The sequence below is a fragment of the Hyperolius riggenbachi genome, chromosome 2, assembly GCF_040937935.1.
Source record: "Hyperolius riggenbachi isolate aHypRig1 chromosome 2, aHypRig1.pri, whole genome shotgun sequence".
Lineage (NCBI taxonomy): Eukaryota > Metazoa > Chordata > Amphibia > Anura > Hyperoliidae > Hyperolius > Hyperolius riggenbachi.
Window position 1 is genome coordinate 196591342 of NC_090647.1, and position 22879 is coordinate 196614220.

Consider the following 22879-nt stretch of genomic DNA (forward strand, 5'->3'; position numbering starts at 1 on the left):
GTTTTGACATCTTGTCAGAACTGGAAAGAATCGCTGTAAGAAGAAAATGGTGAGCTTCTGAGAGGAACCGACAGCGAGGTAAGTAATATTTATTAGCAGGTACATCATGTGTTGATTTTAAATAATTTTAATGGTTCATGTTCCCATTGATATTATCAGATTGAGTGGAAAAATTGTTTAGATTTCTCTGGTTTAAAAAAAAAAAAATAGATAAAACAGTAGTTTCTATTTAAATGCATGTTTAAAGGAATACTGTAGGGAGGGGTCAGGGGAAAATGAGTTAAACTTACCCGGGGCTTCTAATGGTTCCCTGCAAACATCCTGTGCTACTCACCGATGCTCCGGACCCGCCTCCGGTTCCCTTCTGGAATGTCAGACTTAAAGTCTGAAAACCACTGCACCTGTGTTGCAGTGTCCTGATGTCACCAGGAGGGTATTGCGCAGGCACAGACCATACTGGGCCTGCGCAATACGCTCCTGGTGACATCATCGGGAGCGAGGACACAGCTGCGCAGGCCAGAGCCGGATTTACAGGTCAGGAGCCCGTAGGCACAGGCGTTCTGGTGCCCTAAACTCCACCCCTCAACTATGGCCACACCCCCATCTTAGGTAGGTATCCCTCCTCCCGATTTGGTAACCCCATTAATCTATGTAGTAGATGTGTCCCCCACCCCAAGTATAGGGAGCCAGATGGGCCTCCATCTCAGTATTAAGTAGCCCCCCAATTGGTAGGGGGACACTTGGGGAGGGGTGCCGCCTCTCCTACATAAGGAGCCTGTAGGCACGTGCCTACAATGCCTTATGGTAAATCCGGCCCTGGCGCAGGCGCAGTGGTTTTCAGACTTTAAAGTCTGAAATTCCAGAAGTGAACCGGAGGTGGGGCCGGAGCATCGGTGAGTAGCTGCGCGGGCAGAGGACGTCTGTGGGGGACCATTAGAACTTCAACTCATTTACCAGCTTCAACATCCCACAATATTCCTTTAAAGTAAGCAAAACAATTATAGGTTTTAAAACGATATACTTGTCTACCAAGGAGTGCACAGAGCTCCACTTCACTGCAGAACAATATGTACACCTGTACTGAACACAGTACTGTGGAATACCACCAAACTCTCATGCCTCAGCAGCACCATCACCCTCACACACGCATATTCGTGAGATCACAAGCCATGGGTGACTCAATGACGTTAGGGGCGTGGCTCTTCAGGATTGGTCTAAGGAAGGGATTCTCCAATTGGCTGGCTCAGTTGATGCTTCTTGTGCCTCTTTTCCCTTCATCCCGGATAGAGGAGGCGACGATTGGTCCTGTCAGTCGTTGTCTCCTCCCTGGGTTCTGGAGGACAGACAGTTGCTATGGTGATAGACGCAGGAGCCAATAGTCATGGCAGGTGTGAGGTGACGTGCCGGGGGCGAGGTTTGGCAACCCAACGCGAGGGAAGGAGGGGGAATGCGAGGCCGGCACGATACGCCGGGGGCGGCTAGCGGCTAGCCATCGCTCGGGAGTAGGCAGGTCTCCGCCGAGTACCGGGCCACGCAGCCTGGCCTCTCTCCCATGCCTCGGGACGCCGCTGCAGAGGGGCGGGAGGAGGAAGGAGGAGGCGGAGTGCTGCGCTCTAGAGCCTGAGCCGTGCTGCATGCCGCCGGGGAGCGGAGGGGGACGATGCGCGAGTATAAGGTGGTGGTCTTAGGGAGCGGCGGGGTCGGCAAGTCAGCTCTGACCGTCCAGTTCGTGACGGGCACATTCATTGAGAAGTACGACCCGACCATCGAGGACTTCTACCGCAAGGAGATCGAGGTGGACTCGTCCCCCTCCGTGCTGGAGATCCTGGACACTGCTGGCACCGAGCAGTTCGCCTCAATGCGGGATCTGTACATCAAGAACGGCCAGGGCTTCATCCTGGTCTACAGCCTGGTCAACCAGCAGAGCTTCCAGGACATCAAGCCTATGAGGGACCAGATCATCCGCGTCAAGAGGTGGGAGGAGGGGAAGGGGGGGCCGCTGCTGGGGGATGTGGGGTGCGGGGGTCTCCTCATCACTGTGGCAGGGCGTTGTCAGCTAGAAGAGGGGTGATCTGCTTCAGAGGTGGCTGGCTTCGCTTTTCCAGGAGCTGCCTGCTGGTGATGGGGATGAATGGTGGCCTCCCTCTATTCGTCAGGCTCTGTTCATCCTCTATCTACCACAGCTTCCAGGAGTGTGAAAAGTGCTAGTACAAATTAAAGGAGGCTTTGGGCCTTCACTGCCAGGGTTGCTCAGTTGAGACAGATGTGCTTCACATCTTAACCCACGCTTGTTAGGTGCTTTCAGAAAGATGCTCTGTTATGTTTTGTCACATAAATCGTTTAAAAGGTTGCCACTTGTTAATATTACATCAAAGACTGCATTTTACTGTGATGCTTTGATGTGCCTCAAATTTATTGTGGTCCATTGGTGTGTGTGGTGAGGGATAAACTGTGGATGTGTGTTATTGTTTTACTTGTTGGACAAGTGCTTACATTTTCTCTTTATCACTTACCTTTTGACTCAAAACATTTTGTATTAAAGTATTGGATGTACTCTGTTTTCCCCTGGCCAGCCATGACTGTATCTAAAATAGAATTGCGCCTGCCCACACAACACTATGTTTAGAATGTTAAACTAACATTTACTTTTGGGACCAGGTATTCTTCAAATACCTTTCTTGAATCTTAGAGCTAGCCATAGACAATAATAAGTTTAGACCTATTTGGTTGTCTTTTTCTATTGTTCATACTTTCACACCACATGATTAACAAACAGAAAATCGTGTAAGAGTGATGTTCCAGTATACTTTTTTGCACATGCGCTTAGGATTGTTTGTTGTACAGTGATAGCATGTTTCTAAAGTTAAGGGGAATTATGTTGGCTGTGCATGTCAACCATGACAGATGTGGACCAAAGGAAATCCATTGCTAAGGATTTTCTTTGACCAGGTTAGTGGAGGTAAGTCCCAGTGGGAAATTCATAGATAACTTTACTAGTGTTCCCATCTTCCTGCATCTCGCCACAAGGCTGAACTGAAAATTATCATCTTAGAATTTTGGACCCAGGCATCTGGAGGTGCAAATGAGCCCTCTGTCCTCAACGTTGGACATGGTGTCTTGCAAGGATGGGTTATTTAAGCCCCCTTGCATAGAAGCCCCTGAGTTGGTCAGGAACATTGTGGACTAATATTGGTTAGGCAGCAGAATCCCTTGTTTTGGCTGCCGGGTTAACACAGTGTCAAATGCTGACACACTTGGGGTTACAAGCACTGCCATTTGACTGTATTATGATTCGGTGGCCTGCAGACAGGAGGCTGAACTGCTCCATAAGCTTGCAGTACATGTGAAAGAGGCCTTCTATGTTGCAAAATTGCATTTTTGTTCATTAACTCTTACCATGGACTGACATTTTATCTGCTATTGGGTTTTTTGTTTTTGTTCTGCCCCCCCCCCCCCCCTTGTTGGACATTAGTGAATCAAAGTGGGCTGTGTATAAAAGGCTGGAGTGTTCACATTTTTAAACTTCTCTGCTTTTCCCGATTGTAAAATTTTAAAGTAGAGGTGGTCAGTGAGATGCCATATTTTCTTTTCACGCGTACCCTGGCTGAGACCGGCACCATAAACAACATACCTGGGTAGAGGGAAGCCCCTGAAACCTGCAGATGCTTCCCACATCCTTGTGGACCCCAAAATAAATCTGTGCAAATATGGTCGCACGTGTGGAGTAAGCTGGAGCTGCTGGTGCACGAGTGGCTCCATGCTACTGCATGGGTGCAGCACGGCCGCACTCCTGTTTGAAGTGTAGCACAGCCTAGATCTTCCAGAGGCATGCAGCGGTAGGGGCGAGGAGGACACAGGAAGCCTCTGGAGTGTCCAGAGACATCCTTCTACCTAGGTAAGTATCTTTTTATTTATTTATTTTTTCTGGAGATTTTAGCTTAGGTTTTCTTCAAAGCTGGATTCATGCAGCATCGTGAAACGCAGACGTTATAACGTGTAAACGGCAGTGGACACTGAGCAAGCTATACCATACACCTTTATTCAAGCCTACATGCAGTGGGTTAGAAGAACACAATCCATTACAACACAGATAGATGAACAGGCTCAAAGAATTTTATGGCCAATGAGTTGGCATGCAGAATTATTCTGCAATGCAACTGACACAGTGTGAATGCACCCGTAGACAATGTCAACCAGTGATGGGCTCACAAATAGTCACGAGTCCCTAAGGACTCAAATTCGTGATTTAAATGAGGCTCAATTGCCTCAGCTGTGTGGCTGGATGACAAGGGGTTAGTTACCCATAAGTCCATTGTCCTCCCTGCGGTTCAAACAGCTTGCACGTGTCCTATTGAACACTTTGCAAACCTCAACACCGCACACTTCCTCCTTCCGGCTTGAAGGAGGACATGCGCGTAGTGAGGCTTGCAACATGTCCAATAGGACACGTGCAAGCTGTTTGGAGCGCAGGAAGGCTGACGGACTTATGGGTAACTAACCCCTTGTCATCCAGCCACACAGCTGAGGCAATACCGCCTGATTTAAAGAGACTCTGAAGCGAGAATAAATCTCGCTTCAGAGCTCATAGTTAGCAGGGGCATGTGTGCCCCTGCTAAAACGCCGCTATCCCGCGGCTAAACGGGGGTCCCTTCACCCCCAAACCCACCCCCGCAAAACTTGGTCGTAGACTTAGTCGTAAAATTTTCTCTTCCTGGAGGCAGGGCTAACTGCTGCAGCCCTGCCTCTAGTCGCGTCTATCAGAAGCGCATCGCCGCCTCTCCCCCGCCCCTCTCAGTGAAGGAAGACTGAGAGGGGCGGGGGAGAGGCGCAGGTATGCGTCTGATAGACACGCATGAGGCAGGGCTGCAGCGGTTAGCCCTGCCCCAACGCGGAAGCGCTCCCTGGCTGCACGGAGGGGATTTGGGGGTGAAGGGACCCCCGGTAAGCTGCGGGATAGCGACGTTTTAGCAGGGGCACACATGCCCCTGCTATCTATGAGGTCTGAAGCAAGATTTATTCTCGCTTCAGACTCTCTTTAAATCACGAATTCGAGTCCTTAGGGACTCGTGACTACTCATGAGCCCATTGCTGATGCCAACTGCCTGTCCATCCTGCTGGTCATTTTCGCTTCAGTAGTGTCTGAATTACACACTTAAAACAAGTATGTGGCCAGTGTGGTAAAATTTTAGTCAAAGCACCTGATTTGCATTATTGTTCATTCGGTGGCTAAAAAAACTAGCAGTAGAGGATTGGCAGAACAGTCAGGCAAGAAAAAGTCTTTCATATCATTCTTACTACAGGGTTAGGCCTCGTTCACATCATACACGCTTCCGTGCGCATTTGGAAGCGCGTATGATGTGCTGAAACGCAGGAACGGCATAGACAGCCCTTCTACCGTTCACATCTACTGCGCTACGCAGCAGTACGATGCGCTTGGAAGCACTTGCGTACTGCTGCATGCATTTTGCCCGGAAGCGCAGAGCTGATCCCATTACTGTCAATGGATGGGATCAGCAGGGCAGCGGCGCAGATGGCGTGAGATCGTATGCGCTGCGTTCGGATCGCACGCCATGTACGCTAGGTAGATGTGAACGAGGCCTAACTCTAAGTTTATGCAAATGTATGCAGTTTGGAATAGGACCAAACAACATAAGGCCTCATTCAAACTTACAGTTTGCGTTTCGTGCTTTGGCGATTGCCGACGTTCAGCAAAGGAATGCTGCACAAGTAATCCTATGGAAATACTCGTACTGTGGCGATTGTGGTGCGTTTGCAATTTCCGCTGAACGCAAACCTGCTGCATGCAGCATTTTCCCAGCAATTGCATCGCAATTCTCATTCACTAGAATGAAAAAAATCGGGATTGCAATGCAAAATTGCAATCATGATTTGCAGTTCCTAGTGTGCCTAATCAGCTTTGCCTTTTTTTGTCCACTTCCAAGCTGCGTAAATTTGCATAAACTTCACCTAAAATGTGCATCAACTTGAAATATCAGCATGTAACCATCCATCCATTTTTAAAGTGGACTCAAACCATAAATATTTCAGATCAAGGGGATGCCCTTCTAGCAGCCTTCTGAACAATTCGTTCTCAAGATTTTCATCTCTCATGATGATAATTATCGTTTTTGGCAAATATGTAGTGTAAGCCCCACAACTTTTATGGTGATTTTTTTTTTTTTCCTTTGCGACATCGTTTAACAAAGCCTTCTTAAGATGTTGCATGACACAGTCGGTTGTTAAGGCAGATCCATTCGTGAATGATTATGCCGCTTGCTATAGACTTCCGCGCAAAAGTACTGCAATCGTGCCACACCCATTGGCCTCGATTCATAAAAAGCAGTGTGATAAAAAAAATCTTGTCGGGAAAATACCGCACTTGGTATTCTCCCGGTCTGTGTGCTAATTCATAAAGATTTCCCCAGCTGCCTTTGAAGGTCGGTAAATTACCGCAGCCCATTGAGTGGTAGAGTAGTGTGGCGATTCTCTCTTTTGCCCTGCACAAATGACTCCACAAATGACTCAGACAGATGACTCACACAGACTTTCCCTGCCTGCACAAATGACTCACACAGACTGCTCTCTGGCTCTCTCCACAGATGACTCAAACAGACTTCGGCTCTCTGCACTTTGCATTCATCAGAGGTGTCGGTAACTTGTTAACGCCTCACCAGAGATGTCGGTAACTATCGTCAGGCTTACTGCTTGTTGCAAGCTTTATGAATTGACATTTGCTGACAATTTACTGACATGTGTTGGAGGTAACTACAGCCAAGTCGGTAATTTATCTCCTTGGTCGGTAATGTCAGCTTTTCATGCGGTAACAGCCTTTATGAATTGACACATTTCTAAGTGGTCGGGAAAGTCTGCTGTTTTCAGCATTACCACATGAGGTAATGCTTTATGAATCAGGGCCATTGTGTGTGGTCGTTTGTACCGACTGCAGATGATGAAATAGGGAATGAGCGTTTGTCGGATTGCTGGTTGCCGGAAGTTCCCTGACCCATCTTCTGCATCTTCACATGGGTACCTAGCTTTACAGTCATTCCAGCGATAGTTATTTCAAGTGTGTATCTTATATCTCCCTAGAGTGTGTTTGTTCTCCATTGGCTCAGTTTGCTCCTGTACTTCTAAGTAGAGGAGGTGCAGGTTTGCTCCTCTGTGGTGTCATCGTTGGTGCAGAGACGCAAATCTCAACTCGTGAGAGGGGGACACACTCTGGGCCAGATTTATCAAGTGTCTGAGACAAAATATTATTAGGTTTTTAGAAATCCATGCAGAACTGTCTCAGCATCTTAAGAAATCATTAGATAGTGCAGATTCCTTCTAAAACTGTTGTATAATAGGAGGCGCTAGGAAGGTCTCTCAGGCAGTGCAGTGTGTGAGGAGAATTCATGTTGCTGAGGTAACCAACACACCTGCTGTATTGATAGCAGCAGGCTCTAAGGAGGAATTCAGCAGGTGGGAGGAGCACATCACAAATCATGTCTAGCCTGCAATTCTACATCTGTAGAACTGCTATCAAGCACTTCTTAATCTGCGCCAGTTTTTAGGGATGGATTTGCACTTTTCTTAACTGTAGTGCAGCTCTAGAAATTCATGCTAAATTGCCACTATTACCTAGTATTTAAGAAGGTTCTTAGTATCATGCAGAACTGTTCTCCCTGCAGGTCAGAACAGATTAAGAAGAAAAAACTGTCGGTAATGCATTGGTAAATCTCACCCATGAGCCCTTGAAACAATCTATTTCCTGTCATTGTGAAGCTGCTGTGACACAAAAGAACAAATTAGAGGCCTTTTCCATTGCAAATTGCAAACACAACTGCGTTGTGGTCCAATTGTGATTTGCAATTATTTACAAACACACTTTTCCATGCTCTGCGGTGTGATTTACAATCGATCGTCACTATCCATGTTGCAATCTCCAGAAGATAAGGGGAGGGGTTTTGTGCAACATCACCAAGAAAATCACATGGCACTTCACTTCGTTGCTATGCCTTATTCATGCGCTTTCCTAGCCTTAAAAGCAAACGCAGCAAGACTGCAGCATTCACTACATTTGTATTTATGTTAGAGGGTATCTGTGAGAATTTAAAAGAAAAAGTTTGATACTTTCTGCAGTAGAGGGAAGCCTCTGCATAGTCCAGATGCTTCCCCCATGCTCCTGGACCCCATAAAACCAGTTCTGGGACCCTCTGAAATTGACAAGAGCTTGTTGAATGTTTGTTTTTGTGGCTGCGCTCCAATCTGTATGAGTGTGACCGTACTGCGCAGGTGTGAACAGTACTGGCGCCAGTGCAGTCTGGTCGCGCTGGTACATGGACGGAAGCATGGCCATGTTCCCAGCCAGCAGCAATGGGAGTATCTATTTTATTTTTAGTCTCAGATTTTATTTAAAGTTGCATTACATTGAATCGTCAGCGTTTAAATGGGAGCACTGTGATTACAATGATGATCGCGGTGTCCCTGTGATTTCCAAAGCATTTTAGGGCTGGTTCACACGGGCAGCGTCTCGTTCAAACGCTGTTTTTTTTTGTTTTTTTTCCCCTCGAAGAATACCAGAGTTTACCAGCTTAGCTTTTGAAGGCGTTTAATAGCTTTCAGGAGGATGTTGCATTTTCAGGACTTTTGCAGGAAGTATAGGGAAAGGCTGGACTTTCATTGGCTTTCACTGGCTTCTAGGAGCTGCATGTTGCTTTTGAGACAAGACGCTGGGATTAATACTGCCAGGCTTTCATGAAGGCCTGAAAAATCTTGTACTAAATGCTCCCATTCGCTTGCATAGGAGGGCGGTACATGCCTAAAAAACGTTACTTTTAAAACACTGCGTTTAATGCCAGCAAAACGTCCGTTGTTAAAAAGATCATTACTTCTGTTTTGCAGCTCAATGAAGCAGATTTTACATCACACTGTCATGGCTGCTGAGACAGAAGTGCAGCTTGGTAAATGTCTCTCTTGCATTTCCATGTAGTGGAGTTTAGGCCTGAATAAATCAAATTTAAACCAAAAACGCGATCGTCAAAGCGGTGATTATCGCAATGACGTAAATTCTACATGGGCGAAGTTTGAAGAAGCAGCTTCAAACTAGCCCCCCAAGTCCCAGCGGTTGCGGCCCGCAGCATCGGAAATACCTTCCGCACTAGTCCAACGCTGTCCAGCCTCTATCGCCGTTTGCCAGCTCTTGTGCACGGCATACTTCCTCGTTCCTGAATGTTACATAACATATAGGAAGTATGCCGTGCATTAGAGCCTGCAGGAGGCGAAGTGGATAGACAGGTAACGCTGTACTCTTGCTGGAAGGTATGTACAGCACTGCCGTAGCTTGGGGGACAGTGGGGGCACGGAAAGAGACCCAGAGGGGGCACGGAGAGAAACTGGTACAGAGAGGCACAGAGGGGGAACAAAGCTTGATTTAAAGGAAATCACGAATCTAATCGAAATTGTGATTTTTGGACAGAAATTGCTCAATTCAATTTTTTCCTAAACTCATTCAGTCCTAGTGGAGTTGTAGGTGTGCATACATGCACCCCCCAAAATAAAAACACAGGCTCTTTGATGCACACATTTATGTGCTGCACAACAGTGTGTTCTGTCAACACAGTGCTGTATATACTTGTGTGCAGCGCATTGCTGTATCATGTAATGTTGAGTTGGCTCTGCACTGCAATGGAGAGGAGCCCAGGTGTCACACTTTTTCATAAAACTGCCACTTGCCAGGCCCTGAATGAGAGCCCTGTGCATAGAGTTGCTCTGCAATGCAGATGACTAAGTTTCATAAGACTGCTTAGCTTTCAATGACACTTTTGAAATGGGCACAGTTCTGTTGAAATGACCATGCTCTAGCTCCTCATTGCTACCTGAACTCGGGGTCACTTTAAGTGGCCCCTCTTTTTTATGTGTGTTGGATAGTTATAAACCAGTGGTGCTTTGCTTTTACTGGGCCTTAAAGCGGAACTGAAATAAAATAAAAACAGTGTTTAACTTACCTGGGGCTTCTGCCAGCCCTTTGCAGCCTTCCTGTCCCGCGTCCGTCCGCCACGATTCTCCGTTCACCCACCGCCATCGACTTTCACTATCGCCGATGCCGCAATCCACGAGTAGCTATCTTTGCATTCCCAGCCGCCATAGCGTCAGTGCTAATAGCGCAGGATGCTATTGCGGGCGGGAAGGTGAAGAAAGCTACACGTTGCCCAGGGTGCGTAGGCGCAGTTGCCTTTGTCATACAAGTCAACTGTGTGGCAATACCGAAAGTAGCTGGAGGCAAGAGAACAGAGGATCGTGGTGGACCGGTGCAGGACAGGAAGACTGCAAGGGGCTGGCAGAAGCCCCAGGTAAGTGAAACACTTTGTTTTTGTTTTTATTTCAGTTCCGCGGACATTGCATGTGAAAATGCACAAAGCATGCAAAAAATTGTCCACGGGTAAATGCCGGATTTTTCCTCTGACATAAGTGGGGCCTCTCCTTACATGTGCCTCTCTCACTGTCGTTCTGTGTTCTACGGTGACAGGAGCTGCTGTGAGGGGTTACATAAATTTGGTTGCCGCCACAGGCACCCATGCAAAGCGCCACTAATATTGGCTATAACAGTAAATTTGGGCGCCAAAGTTGCCATATTATATAGCGGGTGATGGGACTGCCCACTATAGACACTGCAGCTATGAATATAGCAGCTATAAATATAAAAATAGCGGGGTGGCTAGGGTTAGGCATAGATGAGGGAGTATCTATAATATAACTATAAGGAAAAATGAGCACAAAAACAATGGTAATGGGCACGAAATAACGGTAATAGAATATTGGTAATTTTTCTGATATATTATCCACAATAGTAATATATCAGTAATTTAACCGATGTTCTACTATCACCCACTGTGCCTTAACTCTCTCACCTGAACCCTCCGCTAACTATGCCTATTGACCCCTCAACTACTCCTAACCACCCACTAACTACTCCTTATATTATCCAGCCCCTATCTAACTTAACTGCAAAAAGCCATAGGCGCACTTTGAGAATAATGGATTGCTGTTTGTTATCAAATGAGATATATGTGCCCTTATTTTAATAATGAGGTGTAGAATACACGTATGTATGAGGATGAATAGCTTGGACCAATGTCGCATAAAAAATTAGGAAGGGACGAAATCAATCCATAATTCAAAAAGTAATTTTAAAAATTATGATCAAGCTTAGGAAAGTTTCAACAACTGTTGGTAGCTTACAACAAAACACCCACTTTTGAATATCCCTGTTTGTTAGCTATCCATAATGGTGACATTTGTGGCTTTCTTTCTGATGTCCTGACTCTTCTGGGGTTATGCTAAGAATGGAGCTGTAACAATAATTGCAAAAAAGCCGTAGGCGCACCTTGAATAAGGTATTTTTGTGCATCCACGTTGTCATGAAATTACCTCATATCGAGTTGTAGAATACATTTTGAGTGTCCTATAGCTTGGACCTCTGTTATACAAAATATAGGTAGGGACAAACTCAATCCATCATTTAAAGGGACTCCGAGCTCAAAATAAAAATGAAAATTGCACTCACCTTGGGTTTTCTGCAGCCCAGTGTAGGTCGGGAGGTCCCACAATGGCGTCCTGGCTCTTCTCCCAGAGATGGCTTCCGGGCAGCTCCAGGCGACACTGGCCCGAGTGTCGGGCTCCTGCTTGTGCATACGACACGTGTGACGTAATCACGCCGGCCGCCTTGCGTCATCACGGTGGCCGGCGTGACAATACGGCGCATGCGCGATTAAACCGCGCATGCGCCGTACTGTCACGCCGGCCACCGTGATGACTGTATTTTTTACTGGGGTTACATTAGCTTTAAGTGAGTTTGAACCCACGTTACATTGTAAACGCCTCCACGGGGTAGTTATTGATATAAATCTGAAAACTGTGGAAACTGACATTGCTTTATAAATGCACAATAATAATATGGTTTAAATACCATGCATGCAATTTCTGACAGGTATTTATTCAGCTCAACCCCCACAGTGGACCTGAAAGAAAAGCATTGCAAATACTCATGTAGTTGATGGGTATTTGGATGAATTGGAGTTTACACTGTATTTTTTCAACAATGCAGCCAAAGGTTTGGACAGCCCAAACTAGTTATAATGCTTCTTACTGGCAGCAAGTACACTGCCTTGTGCAATGCTAAAAAAGAAGGTATTTGGCTGCATGAATATGTGTTGGATGGACAGAGACTACCCTCCATTATGAGATCATTGATTTATCAACTCAGCATGGATGCTGCACATGGCCGTACTATGTACATTGGGCTTCATCCTAGGACTGCACAGAACCCTGTTGTGTTGGGGTTCCTGTAAGCTTCAGTGTGCCCCAGCTAGGTGTCTCAGATCCGCCTGGGACCCGACTTCTCTGCTTAGATCAGTGGAAAAGATCGTGTACTTGCTGGCTGCATACATTTTGAATTTGGTTCATCAACAAACACACATTTGTTTTCATTTTGGTGTCCCTTTAGTTACAGTCTAATGCAGGTCCGTGGTTTTGCTTGTATTTATATTAAAAACATGCCAGGGCTGAGAAGCTGGTGAAGCTATGCATTGTCTTTATATATATATATATAAACAGAAGTATATTCTAATTATAACTTTGTTTTTTCTTTTGTGCAACATGGATCAAACATTAAACAATAAGGAAGAGCACTCCTTCCACCCACTAACTTAACATATCCGTTTGATCTTCCTATGACTCATTTTCCAACTCACCGGACTCTTGCTATAGCCACAGCCAGTACATCGCTCCTATGATTAGAAAAATGTTCACACTGCTTGTTCTCAGCAGTTTTTACCAGTTAAAAAGACAAATCCATTAAGTGTTAAATTAGATGTGTGAAAGAAGTTAGAAATTACTGGGATTTTTGCTGGGGTTTGTGCCCCACTGGTTTGATTTTTTTTTTTCGCCCTGATTTCCCTGAGACTTGCACATTAGATCATTGAAATGTCAGGGGCAGCTTTTATTTAGATTTTGAGGGCAAGGGCCTGTACACACTTCTGCGCTTGCGCTGCGTTTTATCAAATTGCAAAGCCTTCATGAAAATAGAAAAATCACATTCACGATTTTCATGATTTTTCAAAAGACCTTGCGATTAAAAAAATGTATGCAAGGATTATTGCATTAACCTCTTGAGGACCACGGGCTTAAACCCGCTAAAGACCAGGCCATTTTTTACAAAATGGGCCAGTGCAGCTTTAAAGAGACTCTAACAAAATTTTCAGCCTTATTTCTTCTATCCTATAAGTTCCTATACCTGTTCTAATGTGGTGTGTCTTACTGCAGACTTTCCTAGTTGCACAGTGGCTGTATTATCTCGGTTATATAATCTAATCTTCTTTCCTCTGACGGCTTTGTCGGACTCAGGCTGGAATGTGCAGCACTGTTTGTGATTGGCTAGAAGCTACACACCCTCTCCACGCCCCCTGCAGGCTCTGTGTGAGTCACAGACTGAGCTCCTCTGAGCCTATCACATTCTGGTAACAGCCATGTCTTTTGTTTGTAAACACTGCCTAAAACTGGCAATTACAAGCCAGGATTGCAGCAGGGAGTGGCAGAAACAGCACAGAGGGGCCCAGGAGAACATATAATGAATAGAATGGTATGCTTTTTATTGCTCTCTGTTGGTGGGCAAGGATAGCTCCCAGGATGTTGTTTTTTTTGGGAGGGGGGGGGGGGGGGGTTTACAAATATTATTTTTTTATTTTTCCAAATCTCCCTCCCCCAGCCAGCCAAGCCAGCCAATCACTGTGATTGGCTGTCATAGGCTTCAGCCTATGACAGCGGATCTCCCCTGAGCCTGCCGGCGGGACAGCTGTGTCACACGGCTGTCCCCAGTACAGCGCTGCTGCAGATCGCAGCACTGTACAGTGTAAATAGACAGCGGTTTCTGTCATCCAAGCAGATGCGCGCACAATCTCCTGCAAAACGCACCCCCAGGACTTTACGCCGATCGGCGCTAGGCGGTCCTGGTGGAGCCACCGCATTCATGCCAATCGGCGTGACACGGTCCTGTAGTGGTTAACCTCCCTGGTGTTCAGTTTCTGCTGGATTTCTGTGCAAAAAGTGATCCAATTAGTTTTCATAACCCTTTTTCCTGTAACTTACAAAAATGTGTCAAGCAAGGGTCTAATGTACATTTGAGTATAATAAAAGTTTGAAACACAAAATCAAAACTAAAATTTCAAAATTACTTCCCAAAATCTCCAATCATTTACACTTCTGAGCTGCAGCAGCCTGCACAAATGTAAAGGTGGCCATGATGGGCAGGTCCGACCAAGAGACAAATCTCTCTCTGATTGGAGAGAGATCTGTCGGCTGCCCATATACTGCAGGCTGATTCCCGATTTGATTTCAGCATGAAATCTCTTGGGAACTGGCCTGAGTGTGCCACGTCCGCTGCCTCGCTGCTGCCCCCCAGTATATAATTGTACCCCCCATCTGTGATTTTATACATTACCTGTTCTGTCACCCACCGTGCAGTGCTCATCCCTCTTCGTAATTCCCCGCAGGTTACTGTATTGAATACAATGCAAAATAAAAAATAAAAAAAATTTTGCCGCCAGATGTTGTTCATGGTGCGTGACACTGGCATCATCAACACTGATTGCCAGGTAACATGTCACTATCAGAGGCACACGATGAGGGATCAACACCCCAACGGTGAGTATAAGTGCCCCTAGTATAGCCAAGTATAGGTTAGCTAACTTAGGTGCCCAGGTACAGGTTTCCCACTATCATTAGCCAGCTCTAGGTGTTTCAGTATAGTTAGGCAGCTTTACGTCCCCCAGTATAGCTAGCTATAAGAGGCCCAGTATAGGTGCACCCCTCACCAATCCCCCCCACTCCAGTAATAGTGGGAGGCTGATTCACACGCGCACGCACACACACACACACACACATCCACCCCTCCCTCTTCAGCGATAGCAGTGGCCGAAATACCAGCGCTGTGGAGTCGGTAAAAAAAATCTTCCGACTCCTCAGTTTATGAAACCACGACTCCAACTCCGACTCCGGGTAACCAAAATGGCCTCGACTCCGACTCCTTAGTCTAATATTTAACAGGGCTGTGGATTTTGTACAAGTCACCCGACTCCGACTGCTCAGTTTATGAAACCACGACTCCGGGTGCCCAAAATTGCCCCGACTCAGACTCCTCGACTCCGACTCGAAATACTCCCCATTCTCTCTCCCCCCACATCCCTGTCCCTCTGCAGCGATAGCGGTGGCCGATTTCCCCCCCCCCCCAGCCCCCCCCTTCCCCATCTCTCTCTCCCCGCTTCCATCGCTCCCTACAACTGCGTACTTTCCGCCCAACGGGTCTTGCAACATCCCCTTGACAACAGTCATCAGCGAGGCCTCATCCTGTCGGTGGGTACGCATGACGTCATGCGACACAAGACTTCAAGCTATAGCGGTACTTTGCATGGGAGTCGTCGGGATTTTAGTGATCCGATCCGCCGTGACGGGCGTTGTTGTGACGTGACGCTAAGCGACATAATGTGGTTGTGCGCCTGTATCCATGTCGGGATATCCCGGAAACGACCGGCGCTAAAAAAAATTGTTGGTCATCAGGAAAATCTCCGCAATGGGTACTTGGCTTACCTTTCCCTGCAGCTATGGCAACCCCCCCCCCATCTCTCTCTCCCCGCATCCATCCCTTCCTACCTCCCTCTTAAGAGATCCATATCTCTCCCCCCCCCCCTAATAAGTTAATAAGTTAGCTAGCTATAAGTGACCCGTATAGCTAAGCTAACTATATGAGACCCCGCATAAAGCCATTCACCCTCCCTCCGATTGAATCTCCACCCTGCATCTCCCCATCTGTCACTGTATCTATTTATCCATCTCTACCGCTCTATCATACTGGCGCTGAGTGATTCTCCCCCCCCCCCCCCTTCCCTGCATTTCCCCCCCCCCCCATCTATCTCTCCCTCCCTTGCTATGTCATAGTACGTGTCTGGCACTGTCACTCACCCTGCTTCTCGCCCGCGCCGATTACTCGCTCTGCTCGTCTCTGTTCACAGGGTGAGTGACAGTGCCGGCCACCCACTATGATATAGCGAGATAGGGAGAGATAGATGCGGGGTAAGGGGGAGAATCGCTCAGCGGCACTATGATAGAGCGGTAGGGGGAGGGATGGATAGACACAATGACAGATGGGGAAATGCAGGGGGGAGATTCACTCGGAGGGTGTCGCCCAAATCACTGTTGCTATATTTAAAACTCAGGAGAAAAAGTTAATTGCGTAGGGATACTGACTAGATGTGACTTGGACCTTGCTGAGACCAAAAGATCAGTATGGCCGCCAGACAATATTTCTAGAAGTGGATAAAAATGGGACCCCAGTTTGTGACATTTCTTTTAAAGGGGTTCTCTGGTATGTTTAAAAAAGCTTAAACTGAGGCTTCTATGCCCCGCACAGCTGTAATGTCCTGCGCCGTCCTACTCTGATACTCCATTCTCCACTGCCAGTAACCTCCTAATTATTCGTCTAACTAGACGAATAGAACTGTGGCCCCGTGAGTACTCGCTCCCACGCGTCATTGGGAGCTTACTGCGCAGTACAAAGCTTTCTTGTAATTAGCCTGCACAGTAAGCTCCCGATGACCTGCGCGGGAGCGTGCACGGCGACGGCCGTGCAGCCACAGTTCTATTCGTTTACTTAAGACGAATAATTAGCATGTTGCTGGTGGTGGGGAACGGAGCATCGGAGGAGGACGACGCGGGACATTACAGCTGCAGGGGGCCGATAGAAGCCCCAGGTAAGTGTCAGTTTTTTTGTTGTTTTTTTTTTTACATACCAGAGAACCCCTTAAAATAAAACGTAAATTAATAGTTTTTACTAATTTTTTTTTACAAAAGGAAGAAATGGCAGCACTTTCAAATATAGTCTGCGCTCAGGGTCAGATTTACAGCTCAGGAGCCTATAGGCACCGAAGCTCTGCTGTCGCAAACTCCGCCCCTTAACCCAGGCCACACCCCCTCACATCACGCCCCTCACAATGCGCAGATATTATGATATATAGAATTTACCAAATACTGTATAGGTTATTACCAACAACAAGCAGATAATATAAATCAGAAGGACATTATATTGATAAAAATTGTGATACTTTCTAAATCAAAGGGCAGGTGGTAATAAGTAGATTTTTAGTGATAGGAAGGTTGTGGTAGGCAATAGGGATAGTCAGTAAGTTTGCAGATTGAAAGTGGAGCAATCAAAATCATCTGCAGTGGCATTTGAGTGGTCCAATTTCAATCTATTGTTGAACTGGTCAAAGACATCGGGGTACACCTGCACACAGTAATTTTTCACCAAACACCATCAATCAATTATCATTTCAGCTGAAAAACAAAAGCACAGGTAGCTACTTTGCATAGGGCGAATCAGATTCAGACAGCTTATAACTACTTAAAGGGAACCAGAGAGGAATGGAGCCTGAAAATAGAAACCGCTTTTATACAGTGATGTGAAAAACTATTTGCCCCCTTCCTGATTTCTTATTCTTTTGCATGTTTGTCAAACTTAAATGTTTCTGCTCATCAAAAACCGTTAACTATTAGTCAAAGATAACATAATTGAACACAAAATGCAGTTTTAAATAATGGTTTTTATTATTTAGTGAGGAAAAAAAACTCCAAATCTACATGGCCCTGTGTAAAAAAGTGATTGCCCCCCTTGTTAAAAAATAACTGGTTTATCACACCTGAGTTCAATTTCTGTAGTCACCCCCAGGCCTGATTACTGCCACACCTGTTTCAATCAAGAAATCACTTAAATAGGAGATATCTGACACAGAGAAGTAGACCAAAAGCACCTCAAAAGCTAGACATCATGCCAAGATCCAAAGAAATTCAGGAACAAATGAGAACAAAAGTAATTGAGGTTATAAAGCCATTTCTAAAGCTTTGGGACTCTAGCGAACCACAATGAGAGCCATTATCCACAAATAGCAAAAATATGGAACAGTAATGAACCTTCCCAGGAGTGGCCGGCCGACCAAAATTACCCCAAAAGCGCAGAGAAAACTCATCCGAGAGGCCACAAAAGACCCCAGGACAACATCTAAAGAACTGCCTCACTTGCCTCAATTAAGGTCAGTGTTCACGACTCCACGATAAGAGACTGGGCAAAAACGGCCTGCATGGCAGATATCCAAGGCGCAAACCACTTTTAAGCAAAAAGAACATTAAGGCTCATCTCAATTTTGCTAAAAAACATCTCAATGATTGCCAAGACTTTTGGGAAAATACCTTGTGGACCGACGAGACAAAAGTTGAACTTTTTGGAAGGTGCGTGTCCCGTTACATCTGGCGTAGAAGTAACACAGCATTTCAGCAAAAGAACATCATACCAACAGTAAAATATGGTGGTGGTAGTGTGATGGTCTGGGGTTGTTTTGCTGCTTCAGGACCTGGAAGGCTTGCTGTGATAGATGGAACCATGAATTCTACTGTCTACTAAAAAATCCTGAAGGAGAATGTCCGGCCATCTGTTCGTCAACTCAAGCTGAAGCGATCTTGGGTGCTGCAGCAGGACAATGACCCAAAACACACCAGCAAATCCACCTCTGAATGGCTGAAGAAAAACAAAATAAAGACTTTGGAGTGGCCTATTCAAAGTCCTGACCTGAATCCTATTGAGATGTTGTGGCTTGACCTTAAAAAGGCGGTTCATGCTAGAAAACCCTCAGATACAGCTGAATTACAACAATTCTGCAAAGATGAGTGGGCCAAAATTCCTCCAGAGTGCTGTAAAAGACTAGTTGCAAGTTATCGCAAACGCTTGATTGCAGTTATTGCTGCTAAGGGTGGCCCAACCAGTTATTAGGTTCAGGGGGCAATTTCTTTTTCACACAGGGCCATGTAGGTTTTAAGGTTTTTTTTTCTCACTAAATAATAAAAACCATCATTTAAAACTGCATTTTGGCCTCAATTCATAAAAAAAAAAGTGCGGCAGTTCAGAGACGGGCGGGAAATTTCCGCAAGGGGTAAATGAGGGTTTTTGCAGTGAATTCATAAAAAAATATTCCGAGCGCGATAGCAGCCGGTAAGTGTGCGGCGTGGTGCGGAAAGCTGTCCGTAAAATTTGCTGAGTGCGGTAGTTTGCCGCTGACTTCCCAATGACAAGGTGCATGCTGGGTAGAAGCGGGCAGTTTTAGACCCGTGAATATATATATATATATATATATATATATATATATATATATATATATATATATATATATATATATATATATATATATATATATATATATATATATATATAATAACTCTGTACAATTTCTAACCCTTCCTCCTCTGTATCCTTTAAAATTCCATAACATTAAGCTGCAAGGGCTCCATTTGTCACCTAAAATGCTACTGTGTAGAGCAAACTCGCCAGGTCTTTGCTGGTAATAACAAGCTGTTATTTATCGCTTCCTTACTCCCCCTTTGTTTTTCCATGAATACACTTCATTTACTTTACCGACACACAACGTTTACATTACCGCACTATAACCGGTAAACATGTGGTAAACATGCTTAAATTTTATGAATCCACTAACAAAAACATACCATGCGGTAATTTACAGCTTGGGCGATAACGCATGCGGTAATGCTTTATGAATTGAGGCCTTTGTGGTCAATTATGTTATCTTTGACTAATAGTTAACGGTTTTTGATGAGCAGAAACATTTAAGTGTGACAAACATGCAAAAGAATAAGAAATCAGGAAGGGGGCAAATAGTTTTTCACATCACTGTACATACCTGGGGCTTCTTCCAGCCCCATAAGCCTGGATCGCTCCCACACCGCCATCCTCTACTTCCTCTATCACCGCTACCGGGTCCCGTCACTTCCCTTACGCATTGCGGCTGCGCAGTACACAGCAGCAAGGGTAAGTGTATGGAGGGAGCCCCTGTGATGTGGACAATTGGCCACATCCGCTGGCGGTAATGACGGGACCCGGTACCGGCGGATCCAGGCAGCGGAGGACGGCGGCGTGGGAGCGATCCATGCGTATGGGGCTGGAGGAAGCCCCAGGTATGTATAAAAGCTTTTCTGTCCTCCTCTCTGGTTCTCTTTAACTGACTTGATTATTCAGTTATTGTAATGACTGCAAGTAGCGATTGCTCAATTCTAGTGGCAGACAGGCAGTGACCTGATGAATCTAGTGGCAGGCTCTGATCGGTCGATTCTAGTGGCAGGCTCTGATCGGTCGATTCTAGGGGTAGGATCTGATCAAACAAACGAACACAGAACATTTATATCGCGCTTTTCTCCTGGCGGACTCAAATCGCCAGAGCTGCAGCCACTAGGACGCGCTCTACAGGCAGTAGCAGTGTTAGGGAGACTTGCCCAAGGTCTCCTACTGAATAGGTGCAGGTTTACTGAACAGGCAGAGCCGAGATTTGAACCCAGGTCTCCTGTGCCAGAGTCAAAGCCCTTAACCATTACACTATCCAGCCACATGTGTATCCTAGAGGCAGGCTCTGATCAGTGTATCCTAGTGGCAGGCTCTGATCGGTCTATTCTAGGGGCAGGCTCTGATCGGTCTATTCTAGGGGCAGGCTCTGATCGGTCGATTCTAGCGGCAGGCTCTGATCGGTCGATTCTAGCGGCAGGCTCTGATCGGTCGATTCTAGCGGCAGGCTCTGATCGGTCGATTCTAGCGGCAGGCTCTGATCGGTCGATTCTAGCGGCAGGCTCTGATCGGTCGATTCTAGCGGCAGGCTCTGATCGGTCGATTCTAGCGGCAGGCTCTGATCGGTCGATTCTAGCGGCAGGCTCTGATCGGTCGATTCTAGCGGCAGGCTCTGATCGGTCGATTCTAGCGGCAGGCTCTGATCGGTGTATCCTAGTGGCAGGCTCTGATCGGTGTATCCTAGTGGCAGGCTCTGATCGGTGTATCCTAGTGGCAGGCTCTGATCGGTCGATTCTAGGGGCAGGCTCTGATCGGTCGATTCTAGGGGCAGGCTCTGATCGGTCGATTCTAGCGGCAGGCTCTGATCGGTCGATTCTAGCGGCAGGCTCTGATCGGTCGATTCTAGCGGCAGGCTCTGATCGGTCGATTCTAGCGGCAGGCTCTGATCGGTCGATTCTAGCGGCAGGCTCTGATCGGTCGATTCTAGGGGCAGGCTCTGATCGGTCGATTCTAGGGGCAGGCTCTGATCGGTCGATTCTAGCGGCAGGCTCTGATCGGTCGATTCTAGCGGCAGGCTCTGATCGGTCGATTCTAGCGGCAGGCTCTGATCGGTCGATTCTAGCGGCAGGCTCTGATCGGTCGATTCTAGCGGCAGGCTCTGATCGGTCGATTCTAGCGGCAGGCTCTGATCGGTCGATTCTAGCGGCAGGCTCTGATCGGTCGATTCTAGCGGCAGGCTCTGATCGGTGTATCCTAGTGGCAGGCTCTGATCGGTGTATCCTAGTGGCAGGCTCTGATCGGTGTATCCTAGTGGCAGGCTCTGATCGGTCGATTCTAGGGGCAGGCTCTGATCGGTCGATTCTAGGGGCAGGCTCTGATCGGTCGATTCTAGCGGCAGGCTCTGATCGGTCGATTCTAGCGGCAAGCTCTGATCGGTCGATTCTAGCGGCAGGCTCTGATCGGTCGATTCTAGCGGCAGGCTCTGATCGGTCGATTCTAGCGGCAGGCTCTGATCGGTCGATTCTAGCGGCAGGCTCTGATCGGTCGATTCTAGGGGCAGGCTCTGATCGGTCGATTCTAGGGGCAGGCTGGCAAATTCCATAACTTGAAGTTTAACCACATGTTTATGCTGGGACACACATTATACCTTGCAACTCCACCACAGTTGTACATGCTTCTGCTGGGACTTGTACTCCCAAAGGAGCTCGCAGATACACTACAATGCTACAGTTTTAGTGTAGAAAGTCCACAGTCAGTGACGTAGCAATAGGGGATGCAGGGGTTGCGACCGCACCAGGACCCCTTTACCAGAGAGGCCCTCCTTCATCCATCTTATTAGCTTTTCATTGGTGCTATACTGGTAATGATTTGGATTTGAAGTTTCACAGCAGCACTGTGATTTATCTTAGCATTTATAGCTGCACCGGAGTGGTTCCGATTATGCGAGGAGTTGCAGTCCAAGTCTCTGGCTGCCTGAAACTGTCCAGCTGTTGGAGCACTACAAGCCCCAGGAATCATAAGAGGAGTATTATTATTTATTTATAAAGCGGCAACATATTCCGTGGCACTGTACAATGTAAGAAAACATGGGGTACATAATGATACAGAAGATGATATACATCAAATATGAACACTGATACAAAATACAGAACTGCTGATTACAATAGCAAATTTAACATGATGACTAAAATGTATAAATGTCTAACAGAGTGCAAGCAATTAAATTAATAACATTCAATGACACAAAAGGGTGAGAGCCCTGCCCTTGCGAGCTTACAAGCTAAAGGAATGGGGTGGAAACAAGAGGAGCATGTCAATACCTATGCTCTGAAGCTACAGGTTCCTGGTGTTCAGTTCTCAGGGGTGCTTGGGAGAGGTGAGGAGGACCTGTCAGCTGTCACAGAGGGGGAGATAAAGTGCAGTTCACGAGCAGTTCAGTGAAGTATCAGCTAGCCTTTCTTTACCTGCAGTGCAAAACCCACACTTGCTCACAGTCATTGCACTACAAATCCTAGATGTTAGTAAGCTAGGCTAATATACAACACATCATTCTGCTGCCATTCTCCAGTTTGGAAAGTTTGAGACGGCTAGAAGGTAAAGAAGGATGCTGCCTCTGGTACTCCTCCCCCTCTTGAAAGCAGAGCCCCTACGACTTGCTAGCACTGCAGTGAGGAATGTGAGCCCTCCTCCCTCTCACCAGCTCTGCTCCTGGAAGTGTCCAGGCTGCTGCCC

The 22879-nt window shown here is 46.6% G+C and overlaps 1 protein-coding gene across 2 annotated transcripts in view; it reads left to right on the top strand.

Moving 5' to 3' along the window:
* The first annotated feature begins 1343 nt into the window (after nt 1-1343).
* The window catches only part of RAP2A (RAP2A, member of RAS oncogene family), a 28491-nt gene continuing 6955 nt past the window's right edge, over nt 1344-22879 (top strand). The window contains exon 1 of one of the 2 annotated variants that reach the window (XM_068267950.1): nt 1344-1974. In XM_068267950.1, the coding sequence (XP_068124051.1) occupies nt 1661-1974 (314 nt within the window). In that variant the 5' untranslated portion in view covers nt 1344-1660. The remainder of the gene's footprint in view (nt 1975-22879) is intronic. The other variant, XM_068267949.1, reaches the window with a different exon arrangement.